General features: G+C 41.9%; 1 protein-coding gene across 1 annotated transcript in view; it reads left to right on the top strand.

Annotated features, from left to right (window-relative positions):
• Positions 1–18,233, top strand: part of LOC121284081 (cytoplasmic dynein 2 heavy chain 1) — a 770,821-nt gene that overhangs the window by 574,872 nt on the left and 177,716 nt on the right. The window contains exons 82-83 of the mRNA XM_041199129.1: positions 12,438–12,649; positions 15,133–15,237. Of these exons, the coding sequence (XP_041055063.1) occupies positions 12,438–12,649; positions 15,133–15,237 (317 nt within the window). The remainder of the gene's footprint in view (positions 1–12,437; positions 12,650–15,132; positions 15,238–18,233) is intronic.

The following is an 18,233-nucleotide window of genomic DNA, read 5'->3' as shown; positions in this document are numbered from 1 at the left end:
TTTCCTGATATATGTAAATGATCTAGATCTTGGTATGCAGGGGACAATTTCACAAGTTTGCAGATGACACAAAACTTGGGAGAATTGTAAAGTGTGAGGAGGAAAGTGTAGAACTCAAAAGGACATTGACACATTGATAGAGTGGGCAGATAGGTGGCAGATAAAGTTCAATGCAGAGAAGTGTGAGGTGATATACTTTGGTGCAAAGAACATGGCGAGACAGTATAAAATAAAGGATGCTATTCTAAATGGTGTGCAGGAGCAGAGAGACTTGGGTGTATACGTACATAAGTCATTAAAGGTGACAGGACAGGTTACTAAAGCATGCAGTATTCTAGGCTTCATTAATTGGGGCATAGAGTACAAGAGCAGGGAGGTTATGATGAACTTATGTAAGACACTGGTTAGACCGCAGCTGGAGTATTTGTACAGTTCTGGGCACCATACCATAGGAAAGATGTGAACGCATTGGAGAGAGTGCAGAATTGATTTACGAGAATGGTTCCAGGGATGAGACACTTCAGTTATGAGGAAAGATTGGAGAAGTTGGGACTGTTTTCCTTGGAGAGGAGAAGGCTAAGAGGAGACTTGATATAAGTTTTTAAAATCATGAGAGGTCTGGACAGAGTAGATAGGAAGAAACTTCCTGCTCGTAAATGGATTCGGAACCAGAGGGCGCAGTTTTAAAGTATTTTGCAAAAGAAGCAAATGCGAGGTGAGAAAGAACTTTTTCACACAGTGAGTAGTTAGGGTTTGGAATGCACTGCCTGGAAGTGTGGTGGAGGCAAGTTTAACTGAAGCAGTCAAGAGGGCATTGGATGATTATTTAAATAGAAACAATGTGCAGGGTTACAGGGAAAAGGCAGGAGATTGGCAATAAGTTAAAATGCTCAGAGAGCCGGTGCAGACAAGATGGTCAAATGGCCTCCTTCTACGCTGTAACGATTCTGTGAACTGGAGAACACCAACTGCTTTGAGTAGGCTCAATTAGATGATTTTCTAACATATGCTGAATTTCTGCTGTCACTTCTGTTTGCTTCTCAGAACTTAACCGATAAGAATGTTGCTTTATAGGATAAAATTCCCCTACATCCACATCATGTGTGGCTAAAGTTTTGGACCCTGGCTTATCCCTACAGATCCCTTTAAATCCTGTAAGCAACTTCACTAGGTCCTCTCATTGTTCTACCTTTAAGTATGAAAATATGGTATCTAACTGTCCTAATATTTCAGTGTTAGCTAACCGGATAGTAGGAGGATCAATTTGTGAACTGCCTAAGTCTACTTCTTTCACTTTCACCCATCTCTTTCATCCTCCACTATGCTTACAACCTGACATACCTGCTCTTTCCTATCTGCCCCCCTACGATGGTACCGTTTTAACATATTGACGTGACACAGCCAATTCTTTTTCTTACGATCTGTGTATTTATCAAATAATTTTCTTTACTAACCCACTTAATTACCTTGTATGGACCACTGAACCCTGCTTTCAGAGGTTCCCCCTGCAATAGCAATGATACTAACACTTCATCACTTCATCCTCTGGTTGTAATGTTCAGGTCATAACTGGCTTATCTGCCCATTCTTTCATCTTTGTTTGAGAAACTTCAAGATGTTCTTGAGCCACTTTGCAGGCTCCCATGAGCTGTTCCTGGAACACAGACACATAATCTAACATGGAGGATGTGTCCCTCTCTCCTAAAACTTTTCTTTGATTAATTTCAGAGGACCTCTTATCTCATGTCTGTAAATTAATTCAAAAGGGCTAAAGCCAGTAGATTCATTCGGTGAGTCTTGGGTAGCAAATAAAAGAATATCCAGTCCTTTGTCCCAGTCACGGACATGACAATGACAATATGCTTTAATCATTGTTTTGAGAGTTTGATGGTACCTCTTTATAGCTCCCTGTGTTTGTGGATATGCTGTGGACTTTAACTATTTTATACCCAAACTACTCATGTTCTGAAAAATTTTAGACATAAAATTGGAACCTTGATCCAACTGGATCTCTACTGGTAATCCATATTGAGCAAAAAATTGGATTAGCTTCTCTACCATTACTTTAACCGTAACGGGGTCCTTAAAGGGATAGCTTCTGGAAATCAAGTTGTCATATCCATAATAGTAAGGAAACACTGGTGTCCTGCTTTCGTTTTGGTAATGGTCCCACACAGTCCACTAACACCCTACTGAATAGTTCTTCAAAAACTGGTATATGAATTAAGGGCACTGGTTTGATTTCATGTTGTGGTTTTCCTACCATCTGGCACATATGGCATGTTTTACAAAACTGCAGTACATCCTTATGAAGACCTCGCCAGTAAAACTGCTGGTTTTTCCACGCAAGTTGTTTGTATCCCTGTATGTCCTGCCATAGGAATTATATGTGCAATCCGTAATATCTCTTTCTGATATTTGGGCGGTACCACTACCTGATGAACAAGTGTCCACTTCTCATCTGCAGGTCTGTGAGGAGGTCTCCTCTTCCTCATTAGAATTCCATTTCTGATATAATAACATCTGGAACTTTCTTAGCTTCAGTTTCAGTCTTCAGTTTGGGCTAATCGTGTCTTATCTTACTTAACTCTGGATCAGCTTGTTAAGCCTCAACTAATGAAGATTTGTTAAACATCTTTTTTGGATTATCCAAGTCTTTAAAGAAAGTTTCAGCCAGCCAAATATCTGTCTGCTGTCTCACTTTGACCTTTGATGAAACATTTTGCCTAGCCATTGCTTGGGTCATCACACATGAAGGAAAAATTCCTGGAACCTTTTCCTGTCACTGTTCCATCTCCTTAACCTCACTTGGGCTTTCTGTAATTATAGGAGAAGCTACTACCTTCGCTCCAGCTAAATCATTTCCCAGGAGTAAATCAACTCCATCTACAGATAACTTCTGAACAATCTCTACAGTTACTATCCCAGCAGACAATAGGTCAGATTACAAGTGCGCCCGGTACAAAGGTACGGGTATATACTCCCCACCAATACCATTGACCAAAACCTTGGCTTTGAATGCGCTCTCTGGCGAAAATGCTATTCCTTTCCCAGCATAAGTGCTGGTGTGGCTCCTGTGTCCCTAAGAATTATTATAGTTTTAGCTATCTCATTTGAAGGACAAAAATTCTTTATGGCTTTCAAGTATCTCAATCACCTCTCCTGAACTCTCAGCAGCATTCACATTCAGCTTCACAGCTGCAGTTAATGCTACAACTTGATCTGTTGTACTTTCAGTCAGGGCTCCTCTTCCTGAATCACCCTTACGTACCCCAATAAGTCCCATGGATTTCCCATGCAACTTCCAGCAATCGGCAGAAACATGTCTCACCTTGTTACAATGTAAACAACCCAGGCTTTCGTATATCACTTCCATCCTCAGCATCTTCCTTTCTGGCGCGAGGACGAGTTTCCAGGGTATTCCCAGCCACCTCTTCTCTTCCCTGGCTACTTGCCTTCCCTTCACCTTCCCTCCTTCTATCCTTCTTGGGTTTGTGTGAATGATAGAAAAAGGTTTAGGTTTGTGGACCAGCTCATTGTTATCAGCCATCTCCGCTGCCTGTCTAGTGTTTTAACCCTCTGCTCTTCAACATGGCTTCTAATTACTGGAGGAAGTGAATTTTTAAATTCCTCCAAAAGAATTATTTCTCTAAGAGCTTCATATGTTGTCTCTACTTTTAATGCCTGTATCCAATGGTTAAAATTACTTTGCTTTACCCTCTTAGACTCAATATAGGCCTGCTCAGGCTGTTTCCTTATATCCCAAAATTTATGCCTGTATGCCTCGGGGTTAACTCATATGCACTAAGGATAGCATTTTTTACTGCATCATAATTTACAGAAACCTTTTCTCAAAGTGAAGCATAACCTCCTGAGCTGTTCCTACCAACCTACTCTGTAAGAGCAACATCCAGATTTTGTTTGGCTATTTCATTTGCTTACCCCCCTTCTCAAATAAAATAGAGAATGCCTCCACATCCCTTTCCTCAAACCTTGGGAAAACTTGCACAAATTTGAACATCTCCCCACTGGGCTTTGGGTTGAAAGTTTATTTTCATCATCAGAACCTCCCTCAGCATCTGAGGCCTCTTTTTTAAGCCGGTATTCCCTTTCTCGTTCCATCTCTCTCTCCTTTGTCTCTCTCTCTTTATCTCTCTCTCTTTATCCTTTTCCCTTGACTGAAATTCCAGTCCCAGCTTCCTAAATGCTCTTTCTCTTTCCTTTTCTGTCCTTTCTCTTGCCTTTTCTTCTCTTTCTCTTTTCTTTTTCTTTTGCTTCCAGACTTTTCAATTCCAATTCTCTTTATTTTTATTTTTCTGCCCTTTCTCTTTCCTTTTCTTTTTCTTTCACCTCCAATTCAAGCTTTTTCATTTGCAAATGAATCTTAGCCAATTCAATTGACTCACCCTCTGGAGAATGTGGTCTCTCTGCTATCCCTTCCAGTTTCAGATGCTGCACTATTATCTCAACTATGTCTGCTTTTCACACCCCTTCAGGTAATTCTAACTCCAGTTTATACGTCAATTCCATTAGCTTATTCTTGGTTAATTTCTGTAAACCAGTCATGGTTACATTTTCCATCTGTAAAAAAGCCTTAGCAACTTCCAACGCCATTTTAGTTTACCAATGTGTAAGAAGCCTAGTCTCCATCCTTTTATCCCTTGCCGATTGTTATTCCTCATCCAATCACCTGCTGTCTGTGTTTCAAAATCCTGCAAGAGTGCCTAGTTTATGTTACAACCGGGATGGGAGGAGTGCGCGAATTATCAAGCCCCACTACTCTGCAGGCTGTACCATTAACTTAAATGTTTAATTTTCTCACCAAAATGGCCAATTCTACCTATACGTCTAGTGCCCAGAAGAAAAGAGACTCTGACAAGGTTTCTTTCAAAAACTCAATGATTAATTTATTTTAAAACAAAACTTCTTTTAACAAATTACAAGTACTGGCTAACACACAGTTGTAATCAGGAAGTATAATTATCTATCTCTTGCTAAAGAATTCCCCCAACACACACACACATACACATACACACACACACACATACACAGACAAACAAAGGGCAAACAGACAGAACCTCTCTGTAGAGATGGGCTTTGGAAGATGGCCCTTATAAAATAAGGGATAAAGTCCGCGAGGTCTTGATGCTGTCGACCTTTAATTCTCTCATGATCCTGCTGATCCCAGTGGATGCCTGGAAGTTCTCACAATTAGTCTCAGCTTTGCAGTTCCAAATGCAGACTTGTTACACTCAGATGAGGGTTCTCTGGCTACAGGTTGATAGCCACTCATAATTTTAGACAAGGTAGAGAGAGGGAGCCCATCAAGGTAGCCTTCCTTCCTCAGTTTGGTCTCCGACAAAAACTGCCTTCAAAACAAGCAGGTTCACAACTCAAGTTTTTTCCCTCTCTCCCATGCCTTCTGTCGCCCAGGTTTTCATTAATTAAAGTAATTTACAGTTCAACACAAACAAATAGCTCCTTCTCAAATAACATATAGGTCAGGTGATTTCTTGGAATAGGTCTGCTTGTTGACAGTTCCAGTTGAACTTATGACCTTTTTAAAAAAATCCAAGGTTACCGTCCACATGTCCAGATCATGCCAACTCCTTTCATTTTTTAAAAGAAAACTTCAGTCTTGAGAGATATGATTCTAATAAGATGTTTAAAGAAAAAGACTTCTTGACTGCAGTTGCTTTGTGTGTTAACATGTTTGCATAACCCTACCAAAATGGGGCTATGCACACCCATAGTATTGGTTCACCTGCACCTATAGCATAAGGATGAGACAATGCTGAAGTTTTTGACAAAAGGCTTGTCAGCTGTTTTGAATAGGCTAAGAACACAGGAAAAGCTTTCTTAGAGAACTTGACCTGATAGCTGGCTAAAGAACTGTGATCATCGATATCTGAGTAAGCTTCATTAAATGGAGAAAGATGGACTTGAAATATATTAACACTGAGATGCAGTAACCTTTGTACTAGAACCAATCAGACAGACTAACAAAAATGAGTTGCAGGGGTTCACCAAAAAAATCATAACTCACATTTGGGGTGCTTACTTGTGAAGCAACTGCTGTAAAAAAGACAGTTAGTTATGCACTGAGTCAAATTTATTCTATGGAGTGGATGATGTAGTATAAGGGCGTTCGGCATAGCAAGAGTTAATGTGGGACTGGAGAACAGTACCACCCACTGCATGATGTAGAAAGACATGACAGTCGTCAGGAGACCAAGCTGTATGGAGAACATATACATATGAACATACGAATTAGGTGCAGGAGTAGGCCACTCAGCCCTTTGAACCTGCTCCACCATTCAGTGAGATCATGGATGATCTGATTGTTACCTCAACTCCACATTCCCACCAACCCCTAATAACTTCTCCTCATCTCCGTCCTAAATGGGCGACCCCCTATTTTAAAACAGCGCCCCCTGTTTCTAGTTTCTCCCACAAGAGGAAACACCAGGTGGAATTTTCCCTCCCGGGACTAAGTCCCGTGGCAGGGACAGGAGTGTTTCCCACTGGGAGACCGCTGAGAATTGGCCTTATTAAATATACATTGGGCGGGTTTTTGCAATGTTTCGCGTGGTGGTGTGGGCTCGATAACCCATGCCCTGCCGTCATATCTGGGCACCATTTTTAAAAGTCATCCAGATAACTGACCCACTGTTGAAGAAAGAAGATGAACCTCCTGAAGAAAGAAGATAGACTTCCAGGAACACTCTGAAGCTGGAAGATCCCTCCTCGAAGACACTGAAGCGGGGATATACACCTAAATAGATGCTCCCCCCATCCACTGCTGCATGTTCCAGGGTCTATCATTGCCGGAGGACTCTATCCTCAACTCCAGAGGCAGCTCCAGGCCTTCTCCAGGTAAGTGCTGATATGTACACACCACATTGGTCCAGATATGTTCTGGACCGGCATGATTTCCTACTGGCGGCGTGGATGATTGGTCGAGGGGAGTGGGGCAATTCCAGTCCAGTCTTCAGCTGCATCCCATTAGCGGGATGCAAATCAGTTTCATGCCAGCTTCAGGCAGGAATTGCGACCCGCCATGGTGAGCAGGAGCAGAAGATCCCACCGTCAATTTATGCCGAGAGGAAACCGATTTTTGGAGCACCTGCCACATCGTTTCTCCCCCTCCCCTGCCAACCCCACACCATTAAACCTGCTGCAGGAGATATGGGAAAATTGCATCTCTCCTCTCCACAACGACCCTGTCAAAACCCACTCAGGATCAGGTTTCAATCGTGTCGCCTCTTACTCTTCTAAACTCCCACGGATACAAGCCTAGCCTATCCAACCTTTCTTCATGAGACAACCCACCCAAGCCAGGAATTAGTTTAGTAAATCTTCTCTGAATTGCTTCTTACACATTTACATCCTTCCTTAAATAAGGAGACGAATACTGACCACAATACTCCAGATGTGGTCTCACCAATGCCTTGTATAACTGAAGTATAACCTCCTAATTTTGTATTCAATTCACCATGCAATAAATGATAACATTCTATTAGCTTTCCTAATTACTTGCTGTATCTGCATACTAGTCTTCTGTGATTCATGCACTAGGACCCCAAGATCCCTCTGCGTCTCAGAGCTCTGTAATCTCTCTCCATTTAGATAATATGCTTTTTTTAAAAAAAAAAATCTGCCAAAAAGGACAATTTCACACTTTCCCACATTATACTGCATATGCAAGGTCTTTGCCCACTCACTTAAGCTATCTACATCCCTTTGTAGACTCCCATGTGTCCTCTTCACATTTTACTATCTTACCTACCTTCGTGTCGTCAACAAAGTTAGCAACCATACTTTCAGTCCCTTCACCCAAATCACTTATATGAATTGTAAAAAGTTGAGGAGCTAGCAGTGATCCCTGTGGCACATAGAAACATAGAGGCATAGAAAATAGGAGTATGAAGAGGTCATTCAGCCCTTCGAGCCTGCTCTGCCATTCAATATGATCATGGCTGATCCTCTATCTCATTGCTATGCTCCCGCTCTCTCCCCATACCCCTTGATGCCTTTAGAGCCTAGAAATCTATTTATTTCCACCGTAAATATATTCAGTGATTTGACCTCCAGAGCCTTCTGTGATAGAGAATTCCACAGGCTCACCACCTTCTAAGTGAATAAGTTTATTCTCATCTCGGCCCTAAATGACCTACCCCATATCCTGAGACTGTGACCTCTTGTTCTAGACACCCCAACCTGAGGAAACATCACCCCTGTATCCAGTCAGTCCATCCCTGTCAGAATTTTATACGTTTCAGTGAGGTCCCCTCCCATTCTTCTAAACTCTGGTGAACCCAGGCCTAATTGGCCCAACCGCTCCTCATACGACAATCCTGCCATCCCAGGAGTCAGTCTGGTGAACCTTCGCTACAACCAAAAAAAGACCCATTTATGCCCCCTTGTTCTAGACACACTTTCCTGTTAGCTAGCCAAGGTTCCATCCATGCCAAAATATTATCCTCGACACCATGAGTTTCTATTTTTTGCAATAACCTTTGATGTGGCACATTATCAAATGCCTTCTCAAAATGTAAGTACAGTACATCCACTGGTTCCCCTCTATCCGCAGCATATATTACCTCTTCAAAGAACTCCTTAAATTGGTTAAACATGATTTCCCTCTCGCAAAACCCATGTTGACCGTGCTTGATTACCCTGAATGTTTCAAGTGCCCTGCTATAGCGTCTGTAATAATAGCTTCTAACATTTTCCCTATGATAGTAGAGGTCAGCATGAGGTTTGCTCCTAGCTTGGGCTAGACTTTGTACATATAGTTATTGTGTAACCAATCAACACCACTGTCCAGCCTTACAAGTCTCTGAACCTCTTCATGCGACCTATTGAACAAACTTTGACAACATGGTGGCAAAACCGAAGAAACTGGTGAAGCATCTGGAATCTGAAAAACTAAAGGAACAACATCCTGACCTGGCTGAAGTGCACCTGAACCGAAGACATAGCTGGAGATTGCCTAAAAAGAAGCTCCATTATAGACATGAGGCTGAAGGTTAGAAGAAAAATCCACTGTGCAGCCAGAGGACTCCACCAGAGCACATAGAGGTCCATTGTGAATCTCCATCGATTGTAGTGTCAAAGGACCTAGCAAGGGTGAGCAAAAATTTAGTTCTAAGGCTGAATTGGCCTTTAAGAGTTGTCAGGCTAGTAACCTGTCAGAGCAGTCCATTTTGTTAATCACCGCGGCCAGCCCAGGTTCAGCATCTGCGTCATACCACATGGTGGCTGAGCTCCATTGAGAAAAAACTCAACCAAAGTTGGGTATTGCCATTTAATCTCCCTAACATACTCCAAAAATGTTCTAAAGGGCCCAAATCTTTGATTAGAAAATTTGCTACAAGAAATCAATCTCTTTGAAGTCGGGTCCACGGTCACTGCAGGAGCATGCCAACACTTGTTAGGCTCGTGAAAAAGCTTTAAAAATCTGAGTGTTACTGCACTGCCATCTTTAAAAGGGAAACAAGGTTTAAAGCTGTACTCCCCTGAGCTGAAAAGCAGCCATAGATAATAAATCAAACCTACCAGATCAATTCGGGCTGATGCAAGAGCCAAACCAGACGCAAAATTGGGCATCATGGAGAAGACATTTTTTTAAGTTACCAGAATACATCAGGATTAAGTTCATAAGACCATAAGACAAAGGAGCAGAAGGAGACCATTCAGACCATCGAATCTTCTCCGCCATTCAAGAGATCATGGCTGATCTGATAATCCTCAACTCTACTTTCCTGCCTCTTCCCCATAACCCTTGATTCCCTTACTGATTAAAAATCTGTCGATCTCAGTCTTGAATGTACGTAATGACCCAACCCCTACAGCCCTCTGTGGTAAAGAATTCCATAGCTTCACTACCCTCTGAGAGAAGAAATTCTTCCTCATCTCTGTCTTAAATGGGTGACCCCTCACTCTGAGATTATGCCCTTTGGTCCTGGACTCTCCCACAAAGGGAAATAACTTCTCAGCAAGTCGGACATCAGAGGAAGTCCAAGCTATACATTTTTATACTTACTTGGTGAAATTGAAGAAATCATTTCAAACTGCCAGTGTGCATACTGCACAAACCTGTCCAGAGGGAACCTCTTATCCCCACACAGTTCCTTCCCAGGCTGTTGGAATAGTTGGAAATAGATTTATTCATTTTAATGACAGGCCCTTCCTCATCATGGTTGATTCCTTCTCCTGATGGCCATTAGGTCTTTGAAGGAAGTGTTTGCGAGCCATGGCATCCCTGACCAGGTGGTGTCCAATAATTTGCACATGAACACTTCACTCAATTTGCCATCAGTTACGGCTTTCAACACCTTACCAGTTTCTCAAAATATCCACAACCTAACAGTGAGGCAGAAAAAGGCGCCCACACCATTAAAACCTTATTGAGAAAAAACAAATTCTTCCCAACGGTGCTTTTAACATATAGATCCACTCTACTGCAATGTGGATTGGCCCCATTAGAGCTCCTGATGGGCAGAAAACTTCATACTCAACTCCCAATGCTGCCAAAGAAATTATTCCCAAGGTTGGCAGTCAAGGACTATGGGAAGTTTCAGGGCTGAGAACAGTCCTACAGAAAGAGACAGGCTTCCACCTACAATAGAAGTAGAAACCTGCCCAGTTATACAAATGTGACAAGGTTTGGATCAGGGACCTTGAAAGAAAGGGTGTCATTGTCTGGAGAGATGATGGTCAACCAAGATCATACATGATACATACCTCGGCAGCCACAACCAGGCAGAACAGGAGGAGCCTCCTCCTCAAACCTCGAGGTAAACCTCCTGTTATACATTTAAGCGAATCAGATGGAGCCAGCCAAGTGACAGAAACACAGAACACTACAATTTCAACTCCAAGCCAACAAAGCTTTCCCAAAGCAACTGAACCTGCCACTGCTCCAAGTGTGTTCAGAACGAGTGTTGCAATCACTCTCCCACCTAAACACTGCTGGAAACCCTATCTTGCCAGCAGACCATGACAGGATTTCGAGCAGTAGGATGCTGCGGCCAAGAAGCAGATCAGCACCGGGCAACATTGTAACAGGTGGAGAACGGAGTCAGGAGTGCATCGTGGAAGAATTGTCAAGCCTCCAGATCATCTGAATTGAGAGAGTCAAAAACTGGAGGGGGGGAGGGGCGAGGAGAAGGGGTAATACGTAAAGAAAGATTGTACTGTAAATATGTTGGAAAAAGATTTGGGGGGAGGCCTGGTATAAGAGTTTTCAGCATAGCAAGTGTTAATGTGGGATTGGAGAACACTACCACCTACAGTATGATATAGAGAGACACATGACAGTGATCAGGAGACAGAGGTATATGGAGGGACTCGAATAGAAGTCAGCATGAAATTAGCTCCTAGCTTGGGCTATATTTTGTACATATGTATATAGTTATGTGTTACTAATAAACACCGCTGTTCAACTTTAACAAGTCTCTGAACTTCTTTGTGAGACCTACTGAGCAAACCCTTATTAAAAAATGATAATTTCACTACCCAATGAATGATGATTAGCACTAGTGAAAAATATGCATTACTATTGGTATGAAGTTTGCATTCCATCTTATAATGAATTTCAGTGATTCCTACAATTACAAGTCACAATTTTCCAGCATTATCTCATTAAATATTTTGTGGTTCACTTGAAAAGGCAGACCTCATGTTTTAGACTTTCACAGCTGAATACTGATATCCTAAGCCCTGATTTTAAATCCAAGCAGATCAGAGTGGGCAGAAAGTCATCAGCTCCCCATAGTGTGGGGCCCAGGCAATCCTCCTGGGCCTCATCTATGTATTTGCAATCACTCTCCCACCTAAACAATGCTGGAAGCCCTATCTTGCCAGCAGACCAGGACAGGATTTCGTGCAGTAGGAGGCTGCGGCCAAGAAGCAGATCAGCACCGGCAACATTGTAACAGGTGGAGAACGGAGTCAGGAGTGCATCATGGTCAGGGAAGAAAAAGGGAAGGCTGGGCTGGTGGTGTGGGGGGGTGGGGGTGGAATAAAGTTTTCTTGTGGGGCCTGAAGGTGCACTCCTACTAAAAGAAATTATAGATTTACCTGTCTGGGCTTTTCTGACCCCCTGATCCACTTGCCACCCAGTTGGCCTGGAGGGGAAGCCACAACTTCTCTCCAGTACAGGCATGAAAACTTCATTGGAGCCCAATCTGCATGTTTCTAGTAGGATCTCATAGATTTCTGGTGGGAGTCCTGTGCAAATGTTAAAAATAGATATTTAAACTTACATACCATATGAAGGGCAGTGGGATATGGTGAGAAGATATGTTGACAGCCTCCATTCCACTTGCCCGCCTGGGCGGCGTTAAGTTTGAACTTTAGTATTACCTATGATGTATCCTCTGTTGTAGCACTATCTCAGAACTCAACAATGATTAATTTGGTATCCACAGAAACAAAGAATGTTCAGTGGGAGTTTGTTCGTGGTCTATTGGAAAATGCTATCTACGGTGGACGTATCGACAACATATTTGATTTACGAGTCCTGAATTCGTATCTGGAGCAATTTTTCAGCCCTAAAGCAATTGCTGGATCACAGTCTAGGAGCAAAAACATAGCATCATTTCCATCATCCATCACTGTGCCCAGATCCTGCAGCATTATGGTAGGTGATGTTAATCAAGTATGTAGCTGCCAACAGTGGAAATTTTCCATCTGGCAGGAAATGACATTTTAATTTAATTTTCAAAGCTTCATTGAGGATACATTTATGTCATTTGCTGTTGAAGAATTTCTTTAATAACAAACTTTAAACAGTTGGCATAATTAAACAGGATTCATTTTTAAAAATGCCTTCTAAGTGCATGAACATTCATGTTTTGATTAAATGAGCTTGCAGGTCACAGTAGGAGATCATTATAATAACTGTAATATGTTTAAAAAATAGACCTTTATTCTCTACTCATTAGCACAGTTATTGTAATCAGTTTTATATTTTTATTTGAAATATATTTGTTACAGAATATTTTAATCTAACTCCTTATTCCTTCTCTTTTGATTCATCTTAAAATTAACACCACTGTCAATTTGTTGCACAGCAGCCTCCCTTAATGTAATCATTCTCACTAGTTCCCAGAAGACTTTCCACTCCCAGTATTTGCCCAGCTCTATATCCCCTTCATTTCTATCAATTGCTTCTGTGTTGTTAGATTGCTTCTTCAACATCAAGGCACTCATTGTTATAAGTTCCGCCAGATCAGTATCTGGAACAATGAAACACCATCAAACTGGCTACTGATTCCAGCCCCCTCTCTTAGTTTTAATCAGGATGAATGGCCTGGATTTTCATCCTTGAGGCAGGTAGTGGAATTTAGGAAAATTCCCGGCTCTACCTGCCCGAAAAGATGGGATTTTCATTGTGGGGGGAGTCGGGTTACCCAACCCAGGAAAAGTACAGAGGCAGCCACAGGCACTGTGGAAGTGGGCTGCTTAAAAGACCCGCCTCGGTGCTGTGGGACTTCGTCACAGTTCAATTAAAAACAGGCCCTCCAGCCCTCACCCCTCACGCCCCTCATCCTGCCACACACTCCTAATACCCTATCCATGCCACTTTATGCCTCCCACCAATGCCCTATGGCTCCTCTTGACTCCCTCTTCAAGGTATGCTCCCCCACCCACCCCATTGGACCCTCATTATTGTCATTATTGACCAGCAGATAAGTATTAAAGGCAACAAGAGCAAGTCAGAGACTGGGTATTTTGCAGCAAGTGACTCACCTCCTGACTCCCCAAAGCCTGTCCACAATCCAGAAAGCACATGGCAGGAGGTTGATGGAATACTCTGCACTTGCCTGGATGAGCACAGCTCCAACAGCAGTCAAGAAGTTTGACACCAGACAAGACAAAGCAGCTTGGTTGATTGACACCCCATCCATCACCGTAAATGTTTACAATTTACAAGATGCACTGCAGCAACTCACCAAGACCTTTGCAACAGCACCTCCCAAACCCATAATGTCTACCACCTAGAAGAACAAGAACAAGAACCATGGACCACAAGTCCATGAGAATACCACCATCTGTAAGTTCCCCTCAAAATCACACATCACCCTGACTTGGAAATATACCATTGTATCTTTATCATTGCTAGGTCAATTGGATTTCTGAATAGTGGAAAGGCTTTTGGAAGTCAGGGCCTAACTCATATTGCTGCAGAATACCCAACCTCTGATCTGCTCTTGTCACCACAGTATTTATGCAGCTGGTCCTGTTAGGTTTCTGGTCAATGGTAACTTCTTGATTCTCCCCGCCTACCAGCACTGTGGGAGTATCTTCTCACATGGACTGCAGTGGTTCATAAAGATGGCTCACCACCAACTTCTCACATGTAATAGGGATGGGCAATAAATCCTGACCTTCCCAACAATGCTGACATCCCATGACTGAAGAAAAGGAAATTTCAGATCTGTTAGTCCTAATTTTCCAACTTCCTGGGTTTATGAATTACACCTTGTGATTGGTAAAACAGCATATGTCGCTCCATTATTTCAAAAATGAGGGTGGCGGGGTTAAACCAGGTAATTGTATTCCATCAGTTTAACTCAGCTGTGGAAAACTTACCAGAATATTTAATCAGAGACAGATTTATTGATTACTCGTACAATTATGAGCTGATCCAAGAGTGATAGCATAGATTTGTGAAGGGTAAGTCATGCCTAACTAACCTAGTTGAATTTTTTGAGAGGGTCACTAGAATGGTGATCGGGGGAATTTTTATACATGTTGTCTGTATGGACTTGCAGAAAATAAATCATAAGATTTTGCAAAAGAGATTATCAGAAAGTTCACAGAATTGGAAGTAAACAAGGTGGTAACTGTTTGGAAGATAAGGATAAAGACATAAGAAATTCAAGACAGAGTTCAATAGCACTCGGAATTAAGGGATATGGTCTTGTACTAGAAATGGAGTTGGCGGAGAAGATCAGACATGATGTATTGAATGGCAGAACAGACTCAAAGGGCTGAATGGCCTACTCCTGTTCCTATTTCGTAGGTTCTTGTAGAACTCAATGAATGCTGTTATGCCTAAAGCTGTAAGATCTATTCTTGGACAATGCATAGCCATTCTCCATATTTTATCTGTTGTAGGATTACCGTGCCGTTATTACCCATTTACCAGAAGACGACAAGCCTGCATATTTTGGTTTACCTGCCAACATAGAACGATCATCACAACGCATTTTCAGCAACCAGGTAAATAGTTCAGATTTTTATATCATTTTAAGGAGTGACAGTTGTGAACTCATCTCTGCCCTATGCTCCTCATTAAGCAATGCTTAATTCCCAGGAAATAGGCACAGCAGAAAACAGTCACAGAAATACACTTTCAAGAATCAGCCACTGTGTAAACACTAATGTTTACAAGGATATATTAGAAAGTCACAAATAAGTGTTGCCAGAACCTTTTCCTCCCCGGTGCTGTTACAATCAAGCCTTCCCTCTCTCCTCATAGGACAGACTTGAGAGATCACCTGTGAGCCAAACTCATCCACATCTTCTCCTAGTTTTGGCAATAATCAAGTTCCGCCTCCACAGATTCCCTAGACCAGATTTCATTCACTGCCAAACCAAGCAATTTTGCCATAGTGCTACTTAATTTCAGATCTTCTGAGTGCTGTCAGAGCCCAGGACTATTCTAGAACAGCTAAATTCAAGCACTACCAAATATAGCTAAATCATAAATATCTAACACTAACTAATACATTTTGCATGCCATCTTGCTGTGTATTCTCAGTTTTAAAACAGGAAAGGGATTAAAAAATAAATGAATGGATTAAGGAATACAATATAAAGGGCTTTCAATTATGGATTTCATACAATAATGGATATAATAATGAAATTCAATCTCAAAAGTTCAGTAAAAATATCAGAATACTTCTTAGCAAAATTTGGCTCACTCAATATGTAAATCATTTCCCCCCACCATATAATATAATTACTTCTATTCTTTTACAACAGCACATTCTCTGACTCACCCTAAGCAATAGCACAGAATACCTCCTAGTATCTATGAAATCATTGAGCTGGTAAAACTGTCATGCTCCAAGTCCATGGAAATCAGTGGGTAATGCTGTAATGGTAAATATAACAGTAATGATAACGCCAACCATTCTTAGTCATTTCACCTCTTAAAATGATAGGATTTTCCTCTTTGTTGCAATTGGAGAATGCAGTTTTCTCAAGCTCAGTGAAACAGACAAAAGGGTGGAGAGCTGTTAGTGACGCCATACTCAGGCATCCAAAAAAAAGTTGATGTTTGCACTAGGACCCCTTGGAGACCAGAATCTTTGGCAGTCTTGGGGACAATTTGAGATGGATCTTGAGAAGGTACTTCAAAATATTTTGAAATTTCTGTCCAGCAGCAACTGAAAGGCCTTAATTTTGGCAATCTGGTTAATTCCGGTCGTGGACAGGCCTGCCAAATGCCAGATATGTAACTCTGTCTGCACAGGTTCAGTGCACATAGACTGTGCATGTCAGGGAGCCAATGAAGCAGCTGAGACAAAAATCCATCCTAAAGTTGTGAAAGATCCTGTTATTCTTCCTTGCACCAGAGGTTGTATTGTTGCAATAAACATAACTAAACGATGTACTGTTTCACCCAACGAACTCTGAGCTGTGCCAGGAGAGACTCAGTGGTATGAAAGAAAATATTCTGTGTTTTAGCAGAACATAATTTTTGCCCTGAAAATCCTCATTAACTGTTTTCCTGACTAATCTCACTGAATTTTGATCAAAAGTGTTCAATATCCTATATAAATGTAACTGATTTTATTATAGTGAAACAAATGTAGAACATCCTAGACAATTGGTGTTTGATATTTTTTAAAACAAATGATAATTTTGATATTTTAATTTTCATTGCAACATCTTTATTTATATTAACACTCCTTGGGAGATTGTTAGGCCCATGGGGGCTGGCTGACTTGTCCCCAGCCCCCTCATTGTGCCTTGTAGCCTCTGGCTTTGATGGTCCCGGTTGCCATCAGGAGGCTGCCTCCATTAAGTGGGTGGTCTCCCTGTGTGCGGCAGGGAGCAAAATGTCAACTTTGTTGGTCTTTTAGTTATGATAATTGGCTGCCCGCCTCCTTGGAGCAGGCAGCAACTTGCTTCCAGTTCCAACATAGGAAAATGCCCCAATGGCGATAACCACATTGGGAGCTGGGCCATTGTGGCTCCCTGTTATTTTACCAATCCCCTCAAATCCCAATCCACTGCCTGGAAATCAGTAAAGTTCTGTGCACTCTTTCAGTCAGGAGTTAGGTTAGTTTCCTGTTGGCTAAAGACTGTGAAACAAATTAGGGGAAACATCCAAAAAAATTACAAGAATCTGGTGTTTCACGAAACAATTTAACATTTTTAATTCCTGTGTTCCCTGAATAAACTCAACATGCCATTGCAGATTTTTCACTGCAGTTAAAACAGAAAACTTGTGTAACTCCAACCAAAGGCAAAATTACGTGGAGCTCTTTTGCCAGTTCTCTGCTTTCCCAGACATTTTGACGATATCTCATTGGAAGGGAAGAGGGTTGGAATATACCTGCCTAAATATAATAGGCATGTTTAAATGATATGCAAATTTTGAACATGTCACCCAATATACTTTCAATTATTTCCACCATGAATGGATAGACCCTTTATATCTTAATTATGGCGCAGTGTAATCCTGCTGCTGGTGACGGCCCGCACAGATGCCCAGTTTTGAGCTATTGCATCTGGCCTGTTCTGCGTCCGTTATATTTACCATAGTGGTAATGCCACACAACATGATGGAGTGAGTCTGCAGTGTCTGTAAACAGGACTTCCAATACTCCTACCAATACAGTCATGGGCAGATACATCTGCAACTGGTGTACTGAGTACAACCTGGTCAACTAAGTTTTTCCTTTCTGTTTTTCTGTCATCACTGCTGCAAGCCAAGTCTGACACCTATGTCAGCAGAAGCCCAACTAACTCTGTCAGTGATGGTGCCACCGAGCCACTCTTGGTGATGGACATTGAAGTCCCCAACCCAAAGTACATGCTGTGGCTTCCTCAGTGCTTTTTGAAAGTGGTGTTCAACATGGAGGATAACTGATTCATCAGCTAAGGGGGGATGTTAAGTAGTAATCAACAGAAGATTTGCTTGCCAATGTTTAGTCTAAGAACATAAGAAATAGGAGCAGGTGTAGGCCATTCAGCCCCCTGTG

The sequence above is a fragment of the Carcharodon carcharias genome, chromosome 11 (genome assembly GCF_017639515.1).
Source record: "Carcharodon carcharias isolate sCarCar2 chromosome 11, sCarCar2.pri, whole genome shotgun sequence".
Lineage (NCBI taxonomy): Eukaryota > Metazoa > Chordata > Chondrichthyes > Lamniformes > Lamnidae > Carcharodon > Carcharodon carcharias.
Note: the sequence above shows the minus strand (reverse complement) of the source record. Positions and strands in the feature narration are given on the sequence as shown.